Consider the following 14,550-nt stretch of genomic DNA (forward strand, 5'->3'; position numbering starts at 1 on the left):
AGCTCCTCAGTGGTCTCTTTTTCTTTCTATATGGATAAAAATATCTGTCTAATGTTCTCTTTTACACTCGTAAGGCTGATGCCACACGTGGTGTTTTTACGCTGCGTATTTTCTAATTCTCTCGGCGGCTGAAAAACGCCCGATATCATCATCCATAGAAATGACTTGAAAAGACTCGAAGCAAACCACACAATGCGGAAATACGCTAGAAAACGCCTTAGCACGTATTTTTCAAGCGTTGGCCGAAATACGCCAGTATTTGCACAGCAAGCTATTCCTATGTATACGCAAAGGCAGCTGCCAGACCTAGCGGAAATACTCTGCGTTTTTTACTATTTTGCACTATTAGCACCATGGGAAACGGGATTTGCTACGTCACCAGTTCTAGGCTGAAAAACGCCATAGTCAGGGGCTGTGTGGCTTGTGCAGCGTTTTTAGGCTGAGAATATACGCAGCGTAAAAACGCCACGTGTGGCATCAACCTAAAGTGGAATAATGTCCCCTCACAGATGCCTTTCTTTATTCCAAAGAAACAACTTATACATGTAGTTTCATTAATCCATACCCTTTACCAGTTTAGTTGTACTTCTTTGTATTCTTCTAGGCTCTTCTAGGTTTTTCTTCATTTTTATTTACCATTATACCCCAGGTATCCAATTGGCCATCAAGACGAATGAAATTCAATAGAAGTTTTTCACATATCCCTTATTTGTTCTGTGTTTTTTGCTGACAAGTAGCGATGAGCAAATTTTTTGGCAAGCATGGATCTGCAGTGAATTCTGCATTCTCAACCTAATCGAATTCAGAATTATGAATTCTACATTTCGGCAATGGTAATTTTTTTCCGAGAAACACCCGCAAAATTCGGCCTCGGAAAATTTACGGTCGTGTCAAAAAAAGTCACAGGCGCATCAAAAAAATCTTGCGGCACAAATTTTTTGAAGTTTTGCAAATTTTTCAGCGAAGCAAAACGGGACAGATTCACTCATCACCACCGACAAGACTTTCAAAAAAAACAAAAAGACCCTGTAATTAGCCAAATATTTTTTTTTATAATTTTCTACAAGGAGACAATGATGCTGATAGTTAACATCTTTTTCAACAATATTGTTTTTCTAGAAACCAATAAAAAGGAATCGAGTAATGTAGACCAGTCAAAATTGCAATTAATATTATTAAAATGCTTGAAATAAGTGGAAAGCTTGATATAAATTCAAAAAGATTGTTGCCACGGATACACAATTCTATGTATAGTCAACAAGAGAAACATGCATCATGAAGAACAGCAAAAGATGTAGCAATTTTATACAGGACACTGGTTATAAATTATGCAAAAATAAATGGCAAATAGTAGGGCAACAATCAGGTTATTAGAACCAAACTCAATAATATTTTATTGAGTTTTTAAAAAGAGGCCAGGTTCACATGTACAGTATCTCAACCTTCTATGTGTTTTCTTCTACCTCTGCCCATGAGATGTTCTCTGGAGTTCAGGTTGGGTCTGAACAATACAATAAAACATTTTGACACAAAGATACAGCCCACCACAGCCCAACTGGAAGACAGGATGGCAAAGACCTCCATTGCCACAGTATACATGCCCCGGGCACTGAGATAGGCTGGGATAAAGGACACCCACACACTGAGGAAAGCCAACATACTGAATGTGATCAATTTGGCTTCATTGAAACTGTCAGGGAGGCGTCTGGCCAGGAAGGCAACAATGAAACTGATGGAGGCCAAGAAGCCAAGGTATCCCAGCATACACCAGAAAGCTGTGGGTGAGCCCTCATTGCAGCTGACAATGATGAATCCAGGTTTGGTGTAAGTATCAAGTTCAGAAAAAGGAGGAAAGTATATCACCCAAATCACACACAAGCAAAAATCAATTGAGGTGCAAACTATAATGATACTAGAGGACACTTTCACCCCTGTCCACTTTCTTAACCTGCTGCCGGGTTTGGTTGCATTAAAGGCAATGACAACAGTGATGGTTTTGGCCAGAACACAGGAGATGCAGAGGGCAAAAACCATCCCAAATGCCACCTGGCGCAGAAGGCACTTTTCAGGTTGTGGGTAACCAATGAACCCTAAAGAGCAAAGGAAACAGAGGAACAGGGAAAGCAGGAGAAGGCAGCTAAGGGAGTAGTTGTTGGCTCGGACTATTGGTGTCTTTTTGAAAAAATAAAAAACTCCAAGAATAAAAAGTGGGGTGAGGGAGGAGAAAACTGATGCAGCTGCTAAGCTGTACCCCAAAGGATCTCCATAGGAAAGGAACTCTGTAGGCCTTGGTAGGCATCTGTCCTGCTGTAGATTGGGCCACGTGTCCCAGGAACATGGAAGACATTTCACTGCATCTGGTGAAAACAAAACTTCTATTAGTTTATTTATAAGTGATGTATTTTCCAAGAACATAAAATAATATTTTACCTACCTGTCTGGTTTGAAATCTGCCCCTGGGGACACCGGGCACACTCATAGCAGCAAGCGGGTTTCCCTGGTACAATCACCTTCCTAAATCCTAAATGACAGCTGGGGCTGCACTTGGAAATAGGAACCTATGGACATTACAAAGGATTTGTATATGCTCATCCATGATTTATAATATCAGGTCCTCGCATTTCTTTATTTTTAAATGTGCCTTTTTCAGCATGAACTCGTTACTATGCAGATGCCAGAATTCTAGCTGCATATACCATGGTAACACTGCCCTGGCTACAAAGTTCTGAATAATGGCTAAATATATAAAAATATATACATACATATAGAATATTATTTAAGAAACCAGTCACAAAATGGGAACTAGGTTGTAGTACAGGTACGGGACCTGTTATCCAGAATGCTCAGGACCTGGGGTTTTCCAGACAAGGGATGTTTCCGTAATTTGGATCTCCATAACTTAAATCATTTAAATATTGAATAAACCCAATAGGGCTGTTCTGCCCCCAATAAGGGGTAATTATATCTTAGTTGGGATCAAGTACAGGTACTGTTTTATTATTACAGAGAAAAGGGAATCATTTAACCATTAAATAAACCCAATAGGGCTGTTCTGCCCCCAATAAGGGGTAATTATATCTTAGTTGGGATCAAGTACAGGTACTGTTTTATTATTACAGAGAAAAGGGAATCATTTAACCATTAAATAAACCCAATAGGGCTGTTCTGCCCCAATAAGGGGTAATTATATCTTAGTTGGGATCAAGTACAGGTACTGTTTTATTATTACAGAGAAAAGGGAATCATTTAACCATGAAATAAACCCAATAGGGCTGTTCTGCCCCAATAAGGGGTAATTATATCTTAGTTGGGATCAAGTACAGGTACTGTTTTATTATTACAGAGAAAAAGGAAATCATTTGAAAAAAATTGAATTATTTGATTAAAATGGAGTCTATGGGAGATGGCCTTTCCGTAATTCGGAGCTTTCTGGATAATGGGTTTCTATATAAGGGATCCCATACCTGTACCATACTCTTGGGCAAAAAAAAAATAGGGATCTACAAGTGATTGATGTTGACTATGTCATTATTTATTTTGGTAACAATATATTTTAAATTAGGGAACTACAGTCTTACATTAGGGCTACGGTCCGATACCTGAGTGTTGTTGTTGATCCATGTAATTCCAGAGTTGTCTATGTTGAAGCTTTTGCCAATAAGAGCATTAAAATCATAATTCCCAACCACAACGTGTTCCAGTGTTCCCTTGGTGCTCATTTTCCAATTCACAATGTCGTAAACTGCTGGAGGATTCCCTTTGGCATCAAAAGAAACTTGTGTTCCTTTTTTTGTCTCGAAGTTGACATTTTTAACATAGTGGAGAAGCTGGAAATACATTTAGGTTAAAAAAACAGAACATCGGAGACATAACAGTACATAAAATAGATCTTCCTTACCTGCCAAGGGTGAAATGATGAGATATTGGCACAATGACCATGATGGAATGGTCCAGTTCCAGGAGTACAGTTTGCCAAATGATGTAGCGCCCATGCAATAGCATAGACTGCAGTATACACACTAAGGGACTCTCTTTGATATTCTTCTTTTAACTGACTCCCCAATTTTTCATTTCCTGTACAAACCTTTGATATATTTTCTGTTCCCAGAACAACATTTTCCTGACTCGGCCACTTGCAGGTGAAAGCTTCTTCCCAAAATTCCTTTATAAATGGATCATAGAGATCTGTTGATGGATGGAGGCTGTTGACATATTTATTGAACATTGGCATGTGCCCACTATGAATGGCAAACCCTAGAGTGCCCAATAATATTCCTTGGTAGCGCTTAGTAGAGAGTAAACCTGAAGTTGACCAAGATTCACTGGCTAACCATATTTTCCCTGTCACATTCTGTCTCAAGAGTTCTTCCAACACAACCACAAAATCATAGGCTATCACCACCACAATATTTGCACTTGACCTTTTAATGATTTGGGCAAGATGAGGAGCATTTCTATTATACTGACCAGTCAAAATAATCTCGGAGAAAGCCAGACAAGCTCCTGCATTTGTTATCTCCTCTTTTACCAACTGAAGTCCAAACTGTCCATAATCATTATCACTAGCTAAGAGGCCAACCCAAGTCCAGCCAAAGTGAGAAACCAGCAGGGCCAGGCCTCTCATTTGAAACTCATCACTAGGTATGGTGCGGAAAAATGAAGGAAAGAGTTTGCGATCGCTCAGAATAGGACTTGTTGCAAAATAACTGATCTGTAAAAATATAACGAAGGGGACACCAATTAAAATATGTATATGGTTGTGACATAATAAATATTCTCAATTCTGCTTTAGGGAGTAGATAAAAGAATTGTAGGAACAGAGATAGGCTCAGCGGCAGGACTTTCCTTGCAGAAGTGCGTTTATAAGGGGATGACCCCTTTTTGGTGGTAAGGGAGAAGGAACTATGTTTTTGTTACCTATGTGACCGTAAGTAAGGCTGGAGATACTTCGTTCATTTGCTTGAGGGAGTAAAAAGCTCTGTACAAATAGAATTCACCATAAATAATGATGAGCGAATCTGTCCTGTTTCGCTTTGCCGAAAAATTCACAAAACTTTCAAAATATTCGGGAAATGAGAAAAAATTCACGAAATGGCAAAAACGTTGCTCATCCCAAAAAATGCACAACAATTTTTTTGCCGCGTGCTGCAATTTTTTTTGACATGGGTGACAATTTTTTGGGACGTGGTGTCGTGGTATTAGGGGATGACCCCTTTTTGGTGGTAAGGGAGAACTATGTTTTTGGTACCTATGTGACTGTAAGTAAGGCTGGAGATACTTTGTTAACTTGCTTGAGGGAGTAAAAAGCTTTGTACAAATAGAATTCACCATAAGTAGTGATGAGCAAATCTGTCCTGTTTCGCTTTGCCAAAAAATTTGCAAATTTTTCAAAATATTCGGAAAAGAGAAAAAAAATTCACAAAGTGGTAAAAATGTTAAGTACCCCAAAAAATGTCGTCCACTTAAACAAAAAAATTGTTGCACGCATCAAAATGACATGCACAACACAATTTTTTTTACCTGCATAATTTTTTGCCGCGTGCAACAATTTTTTGGTGGTAAGGGAGAAGGAACTATGTTTTTGGTACCTATGTGACCGTAAGTAAGGCTGGATATACTTTGTTCATTTGCTTGAAGGAGTAAAAAGCTCTGTACAAATAGAATTCACCATAAGAAGTGATAAGCGAATCTGTCCTGTGTCGCTTTTCCAAAAAATTAGCAAATCTTTCAAAATATTCGGGAAACGAGAAAAAATTCACGAAACAGCAAAAATGTTGTGCATCCCAAAAAGTTGTCATCCACATAAAAAAAAATAATTGTCGCACGCGTCAAAATGACATGCACAACACTTTTTTTTTACCTGCGTAATTTTTTGTTGCATGCCGCAATTTATTTTTACGCAGGCGACAATTTTTTGGGACGTGGTGTCGTGGTTTTAGGGGATGACCCCTTTTTGGTGGTAAGGGAGAACTATGTTTTTGGTACCTATGTGAACATAGGTAAGGCTGGAGATACTTTGTTAATTTGCTTGAGGGAGTAAAAAGCTCTGTACAAATAGAATTCACCATAAGTAGTGATGAGCGAATCTGTCCTGTTTCCCTTTGCCAAAAAATTTGCTAATCTTTCAAAATATTCGTGAAATGGCGAAAAATTCATGAAACGGAAAAAATGTTGCGTGTCCCAAAAATTGTTGCCCGCATTAAAAAAATTGTCAAAAAATTTACGTGCACAAAATTTTTTTTTACCCGTGTCATTTTTTTGACGCTTGCCACAATTTTTTCGATGTAGGCGACAATTTTTTTGGACATGGTGAATTTTTCACCGGTGAATTTTGTCGCCCGTTTCATGAAAAAAAATCTGCCAATAGCGAAACCATGCCTGACGAAAAATTTCGCCCATCACTAACCTTAATACATGCAATCCACAAATGCTCATCTCTGCGTTAAAGCAAAAAGAACCTGCTACTTGTGAAAACCAGCATTGAGATGTATTAAATAATAAAGGGTATTGCACTCACCTGTGGATATCGATATAATCCTAAGATCTGGGCCATGAGTATTGATCGTGAGGACCCAGAGTCACCAACAATTCCAGCAAGAGGTCCCCCTTTGTAACATTTATAATTTGGAGTGATTTCCTCGCCCCCTGATAGCATTGAAAGAGCCCCTTGGGCTGCTCTACGTAACGTGACACAAGTGTCAAAAATCTGAAAGCCCAATGTAATGTTGGGAAGAAGTTCAATATCTGAGTTAATCTCCTCCACAGCAAATATTAATGCACGCACGGTCTGGTAATACTCAATAGCAAACCTAGAATGAAATGGAGAAATGGAGATGGTTGATGACAAGATACTAAACTAAAGTTGCTAGAGATACATATGATCTATACACAGGTAGAAGTATAAACCAAGCTGGAAGTTCAATATATACATATATTCAGGAGGGGGGGGGCTGGGGGGGGCTGGCAAGGCCCCATCTAGAATATGCTGTTCAGTTCTGGTCTCCAGTGCTCAAACGGGACATTATTGGGTTAGAGAGGGTCCAGAGAAGGGCAACTAAGCTGGTAAAGGGTATGGAAAGCCTCAGTTATGGGGAAAGACTGGCCCAGTTGGGTTTGTTTACACTGGAGAAGAGGCGCTTAAGGGGGGATATGATAACTATGTATAAATATATAAGGGGATCATATAATAACCTTTCTAATGCTTTATTTACCAGTAGGGCCTTCCAACAGACACGAGGGCACCCACTTTGTTTAGAAGAAGGGAGAAAAAGGGTTTGTTACAGTGAGAGCTGTGAGGTTCTGGGATCCCCTCCCTGAATCAGTCGTGCTGGCTGATACATTATATAGCTTTAAGAAGGGGCTGGATGGATTCTTAGCAAGTGAGGGAATACAGGGGTATGGGAGATAGCTCTTAGTACTAGTGAGGGAATACAGGGGTAGGGGAGATAGCTCTCAGTACAAGTGAGGGAATACAGGGGAATGGGGGATAGCTCTCAGTACAAGTGAGGGAATACAGGGGTAGGGGGGATAGCTCTCAGTACAAGTGAGGGAATACAGGGGTAGGGGAGATAGCTCTCAGTACAAGTGAGGGAATACAGGGGTAGGGGAGATAGCTCTCAGTACAAGTGAGGGAATACAGGGGTATGGGGGATAGCTCTCAGTACAAGTGAGGGAATACAGGGGTATGGGGGATAGCTCTCAGTACAAGTGAGGGAATACAGGGGTAGGGGAGATAGCTCTCAGTACAAGTGAGGGAATACAGGGGTAGGGGAGATAGCTCTCAGTACAAGTGAGGGAATACAGGGGTAGGGGGATAGCTCTCAGTACAAGTGAGGGAATACAGGGGTAGGGGGGATAGCTCTCAGTACAAGTGAGGGAATACAGGGGTAGGGGGGATAGCTCTCAGTACAAGTGAGGGAATACAGGGGTAGGGGAGATAGCTCTCAGTACAAGTGAGGGAATACAGGGGTAGGGGAGATAGCTCTCAGTACAAGTGAGGGAATACAGGGGTAGGGGGATAGCTCTCAGTACAAGTGAGGGAATACAGGGGTAGGGGAGATAGCTCTCAGTACAAGTGAGGGAATACAGGGGTAGGGGAGATAGCTCTCAGTACAAGTGAGGGAATACAGGAGTAGGGGGGATAGCTCTCAGTACAAGTGAGGGAATACAGGGTTATGGGAGATAGCTCTTAGTACAAGTTGATCCAGGGACTGGTCCGATTGCCACCTTGGAGTCAGGAAGAAATTTTTTTTCCACTCTGCGGCAAATTTCAGAGGCTTCAGATGGGGTTTTTTGCCTTCCTCTGGATCAACTAGAAGTTAGGCATTATGGTTGAACGTGATGGACTTACATCTGTTTTCAACCTAATTTACTATGTTACATGTATGTAACCTGGGGGTTCCTTGATAAGGGAATTTTTCATGGGAAAGGGTACAAACTGCAAAAAACATGGTGGCTTGGGGTTGTTTTTTGCACCTTGCACCCTTTCCCAACATTTGTAAATGAGCCCTTATATCTTATAGCCTAGGTACATCCAACCTCCTCTTGAGAAATCGTAGTCCTAGCACCCTGTCAAACAGAAGGCTATTAAGTATTCACCAAGTCCCTAGCGTGGACAAAATGAGTGATTATTAACATTATTATGAACAAGTATTTATAAAGAGAAGGGTGGATACATCAAACATACAGATAATATAAATACTAACCACTACAGACAAATAAGTAAAGAGAGCCCTGCTCATTAGAAGTAGGATATGAAGTCCATTACCCTTTTGATAATTTATGAGACTTGTAGAGTCCTGCAAGGTATTTCATAGGTAATGTTATGATAAATGTCTATTTATAAAAGTTTTAAAATGGATTTCCTTTTTCTCTGTAGTAATAAAACGGTACCTTGTAATTGATCCCAAAAAAGATATAATTACCCCTTTTTGGGGCAGAACAGTCCTATTGGGTTTATTTAATGGTTAAATGATTCCCTTTTCTCTGTAATAATAAAACAGTACCTGTACTTGATCCCAACTAAGATATAATTACCCCTTATTGGGGCAGAACAGCCCTATTGGGTTTATTTCATGGTTAAATGATTCCCTTTTCTCTGTAATAATAAAACAGTACCTGTACTTGATCCCAACTAAGATATAATTACCCCTTATTGGGGCAGAACAGCCCTATTGGGTTTATTTCATGGTTAAATGATTCCCTTTTCTCTGTAATAATAAAACAGTACCTGTACTTGATCCCAACTAAGATATAATTACCCCTTATTGGGGGCAGAACAGCCCTATTGGGTTTATTTCATGGTTAAATGATTCCCTTTTCTCTGTAATAATAAAACAGTACCTGTACTTGATCCCAACTAAGATATAATTACCCCTTATTGGGGCAGAACAGCCCTATTGGGTTTATTTCATGGTTAAATGATTCCCTTTTCTCTGTAATAATAAAACAGTACCTGTACTTGATCCCAACTAAGATATAATTACCCCTTATTGGGGGCAGAACAGCCCTATTGGGTTTATTTCATGGTTAAATGATTCCCTTTTCTCTGTAATAATAAAACAGTACCTGTACTTGATCCCAACTAAAATATAATTACCCCTTATTGGGGCAGAACAGTCCTATTGGGTTTATTTAATGGTTAAATGATTCCCGAGCATTCTGGATAATGGGTCCTTTACCTGTACTATGATTTTCTGAAGCAATGATCTCATTAGAAAGTCAATTCTTCATTCTTACTTACTTCAGGCACTGGAGTTCTTGGGGTTTCCTAGTGAAGTCGATATTATGGTAGACACTCTCCACATGAACCATAAAGGTTCCCCCTATAACAATATCTCCGGGGCGGTACAGAAACCCAGTATTGTTCTCATTGGGCAGGTTGCAACTGAATTTGGAGTCTGAACCTATAGCAAAGGTATTGAAAGTCCATGTTGTAGAAAGGACAAAGCAGATGGTTGCTGGACAAACCTTCATGTTATCGAGAAACATCTCAGTTGATCATTATGTCAAACAGTCACTGCCTTAGTAATTAAGAAAAACGATATTATGGGCTTCCCGAGATTGCTCTTTATATTATAAAGATAAGTAGGCCATGGGGAATGTCAGTACAGAACTCTGGGTAATTATTTGAACAGCCGAGGGAAGTTGAGTGACGCTAACTATCCATTTATCAATATGGAAAAAGTAGTCCCGAAAGAAAATGTTTCATTAGATTAAATGGATTATAAAAATATAGAAGTATCTGTATGTAATCAAGGTAATGGCATATAAATAATACTTAGACCTACCAAATAATTTAATTATGAGGAATACCACGTCAAAATATTTGTTGCTGCAACTTTTGCCGGTCTACTTAACCATACTTATCAGATGTTTGCTTTCGAGGGTCACGGGTGACATTTTGCCACTTTCATGCATTATTCCGGCATAAAGGGGTGCAAACGTACTACCGCTGTAGTAACCCATAGCAACCAATCAGCTTGAAGCATTGACTGGTCACTTGTTTGAAGGCAAACATAGTTATAGGGTAGAACTGAACATTTTTGCTGCAGAATTAAATCAGCAACTGGGGCAAATTTTAAAGGTAGTTTTGGCCCTTATTCCTCTGGATCAGGTAGGAGTTATTTATTTTAACAGAAGGTGGATAGTTATGAGTGAATCTGTCCCGTTTTGCTTCGCCGAAAAATTTGCAAATCTTTCAAAAGATTTGCGAAACGTGAAAAAGTCACGCGGGCGAAAAATTGTCGCCCGTGGCTATTCTTTTGTCGGGTGGCTATTCTTTTGTCGGGCAGCTATTCTTTTGTCGCCCGTGGCTATTGTTTTGTCGCGCGGCTATTCTTTTGTCGCCTGTGGCTATTGTTTTGTCGCGCGGCTATTCTTTTGTCGCCTGTGGCTATTGTTTTGTCACCCGGCTATTCTTTTCTCGCCCGCGGCTATTGTTTTGTCGCACGGCTATTCTTTTGTCGGCCACGGCTATTGTTTTGTCACATGGCTATTGTTTTGTCGCCCGCGGCTATTCTTTTGTCGCCCGTGGCTATTGTTTTGTCACCCACGACTATTCTTTTGTCGCCCGCGACAATTTTTGGACGCGATACAAATTTTTCACGCCAAATTTTTTCATCCGTTTCGCAAAACAATCCGCCAATGGCGAAACACGGAAATTCACTGCGAATCCATGCCTGGCAAAACATTTCGCCCATCACTAAAGGTGGAACTTTATAGAACTTTTTCTCAGTTTGGCTTACAATGTTTCTTGGTAAATTAGAAGTTGAAACTATAGTCAGCTCATTAGTTCCAAAACTAAAATTCAAAAATGCCAACAAAGACAAATCTTCGTTGTCGCGGGTGACTTATCTGCAATGCCATCCCACTGGCTAGAATGTAAATCGCCGGTGGCATGGCGTTGTGGGGAGATTAGTCGCCCGCGACAACAAAAACTTGTCGCTGGGCGACTAATCTCCCTGTGTACCGCTCCCCTAATGCTTAAAATAATTTTTCAGATAATTTCAAAAATTGTCACCCCCCCATTCTCCATGCAGAATCTCTAACATCTGACTAGAAAAATGCTTGGTGTTTCTGTTAATCCCCCACTTCCAGCACGTTCAGCATTTTGGGCAACAAAATAATAGCCGGACAATGAAATAAAAGCCACGAGACAAAATAACAGCCGCAGGCGACAAAAGAATAGTCGCGGGTGACAATTTTTTTTGCCGCACGTCATTTTTGCCGTTTCGCAAATTTTTCCCCGTTTCGCTGATCTTTTGAAAGATTTGCGAATTTTTCGGCGAAACGGAACAGATTCACTTATCACTAGTGATATGTGAATTTTTTTGCCAGGCATGGATTCGCAGTGAATTTCCGCATTTCGGCAGTGGCAAATTGTTTCTCAAAATTTCAGTGAAAATTTGCAGTGGAAAAATTCGCCATGCGTACAAATTTTTTTACACACGTCAAATTGGGGCATGGTTGCGTCAAAAAAGTGTGGGCGACAAAAAAATGACACAGACAACCAAAAAAGACTCGGGTAACAAAAAAAAAATTTGCGCAACAAATGCGTTTCACAAATTTTTTGCCATTTCGTGAATTTTCTTGCCGTTTCGCAAATTTTATGGCGAATCGGGACAGATTCGCTCCTCACTAGCTGGGATCCTACAGAATTAGATTACGGCATATTGACAATGGCAATGGATGATCCTCTGCACACCTTGGCTGCCTTCTGTTCATCTTATTGGGAGTTCAAATGTAGCTGAGGTTTGGAGCTAAGACCTCCTAATTAATGATGGGTGCAATAATTAGGCAGGCATGGACTTGCATTGAATTTTTTAGGTTTCGCTATTGGTGGAATATTTCGCGAAACGGGCAACAAAATTTGCCATGTAAAAAATTAGTCAAGCGCGGCATTTTTCGATGATGCATACAATAATTTTTTTGATGATGCGCAACATTTTCACTGTTTTATAGATTTTTCACCGCTCAATTCGCAAATTTTTCAGCAAAACGGGACAGATTTGCTCATCACTACTCCTGATTAGTGATGAGCAAATTTTTTCACCAGGCATGGATTCGCAGCAAATTTCCGTATTTCGGCATTGGCGCGGTCACATAAAAAAAGGGTGCAGTTGCGTCAAAATTGGGTGCGGTCACGTTAAAAAAGCACCAAAAAAATAGACACAGGCAACAAAAAAGATGTGGGTGGCAAAAAACAATCGCACGACAAATGCATTTTGTGAATTTTTCGCCGTTTTGCGAATTTTCTTCTGTTTCGCGAATTTTATGGCGAAGCAAAACGGGACAGATTCGTTCATCACTACTCCTGATTAGTGGTTGCCCTTTCCTAACAACTGGGCCAGGGAGGCAGATGTTCAACTGTAGCTCTGAACCTAAAACACAAAAGCAAAAAAAGTTATCAGGCCCCTTCTCTCCCATCCTCACCTTTTAAGTCAGTAACATTTAGTTACCAAGAACAATGAGCCTCATGAGCCTCCATTTTAAGAATTGCAGCCTTCTCATATAAAATGTATGGGGTTCATTGAGATAACAGTAGTCCAAAAGGTTCATAATCCTTTCATTTGAGTAGAGTATTTAATGGTATATCTCAAGCAGATAGGATTACTGAGTAATGTTTTCTACTCCCTTCTAATGAGATACCTTCTTACGTTCTGAAGAACATTCCTGGATAAGTGGTGAAACCTTTTCAAAATGACTTACCAAATCCAGTTTCTTTAGACCGCTGCCAGACACTGTATTTTATGACCCGGATAAATCTAAATCATTACAGACATAACCAGTGATGAGCGAATCTGTCCCGTTTCATTTTGCCATAAAATTTGCGAAATGGCAAGAAAATTCGCGAAATGGCGAAAAATTTGCAAAATGCATTTGGTGCATGATTTTTTTTTGTCACCCGCGTCTTTTTTGTCGCTCACATCTTTTTTTGGTGGCCCGTGCTTTTTTTGACATGACCTCGCCCAATTTTGACGAGACTGCGCCCTTTTTTCATGTGACCGCACCCAATTTGCCACGACCACACACAATTTGAGGCGCGACAAATTTTTTTGTACGAATTTTCCCAGAAGTTTCACGAAACAATTCGCCAATGCCGAAATGTAGAAATTCGCTGCAAATTCATGCCTGGCGAAAAAATGTGCTCATCACTAGACATAACATCAGTAGCTGCCATAAGCGAATGATGAGCGAATCACTTCACTGAAAAATTCGTGAAACTGCTGAAAAAATTGCAAAACAGAGAAAAATTTGCAAAATGCAACTACCACATGACTTTTTGACATGTGCGACTTTCTTGACGTGACTATGACTTTTTTGTCATGACTTTTTCCTCACTCGCAATTAATTTTTGGTGCAGTTTTGCAAAAAAAATGTACCAATGGCGAAATGCAGAATTTCACAGCCAATTCATGTCTAGTGAAAAAAATTGCTTATCACTGGCTGCCAATTCAACTCTTACCACAAGGAATTCTTTACTCATTTGAGCAAAAAAATACCCACGGGCGACAAAAGAATAGCAGCGGGCAACAAAAGAATAGCTGCGGGTGACAAAAGAGTAGCCGCTCGACAAAAGAATAGCCGCGGGTGACAAAAGAATAGCCGCGGGCACCAAAAGAATTGCCGTGGGCAACAAAAGAATAGTTGAGGACAACAATTTTTTTTGACGTGCGACATTTTTCGGCGTTTCGCAAATCTTATGAAAGATTCGCAAACTTTGCGATGAAGCGAAATGGGACAGATTCGCTCATGACTATACACAAAAGATCTAAAATAACAATAGGTGGTGTAATGAGCCAATGTAGGAGTATAATGAGCTTTGACATGACGCAAGTCTACATATTTTGGCCAAAGTGTTGTACACCTGATTTTTTTGTAATTTATTTTGTCCTTCATCTCAATCAAGTTCCCACTAGAAGTTTTGAGAGTTATTTATGTAGATAAGTAACATTATAGATAGATAAGTAGTAGATAAGTTATGTATTGTAGATAGTAAAGCGTTAAAGCTTTTTATGAAACATTATCCCTTGATGATTCCCTTTGCAG

The 14,550-nt window shown here is 39.9% G+C and overlaps 1 protein-coding gene across 1 annotated transcript; it reads right to left on the reverse strand.

Moving 5' to 3' along the window:
- Positions 1–1,437: 1,437 nt before the first annotated feature.
- Positions 1,438–9,975, reverse strand: LOC100496966 (vomeronasal type-2 receptor 1-like). Its single transcript, XM_012960308.2, has 6 exons — positions 9,743–9,975; positions 6,518–6,809; positions 4,085–4,711; positions 3,600–3,827; positions 2,435–2,558; positions 1,438–2,357 (listed from the first exon to the last, which is right to left on the reverse strand). Exons 1-6 carry the CDS (start codon positions 9,973–9,975, stop codon positions 1,438–1,440), a joined length of 2,424 nt encoding a protein of 807 aa, XP_012815762.2.
- Positions 9,976–14,550: the final 4,575 nt, after the last annotated feature.

Source organism: Xenopus tropicalis, chromosome 3 (assembly GCF_000004195.4).
Source record: "Xenopus tropicalis strain Nigerian chromosome 3, UCB_Xtro_10.0, whole genome shotgun sequence".
Classification (NCBI taxonomy): Eukaryota; Metazoa; Chordata; class Amphibia; order Anura; family Pipidae; genus Xenopus; species Xenopus tropicalis.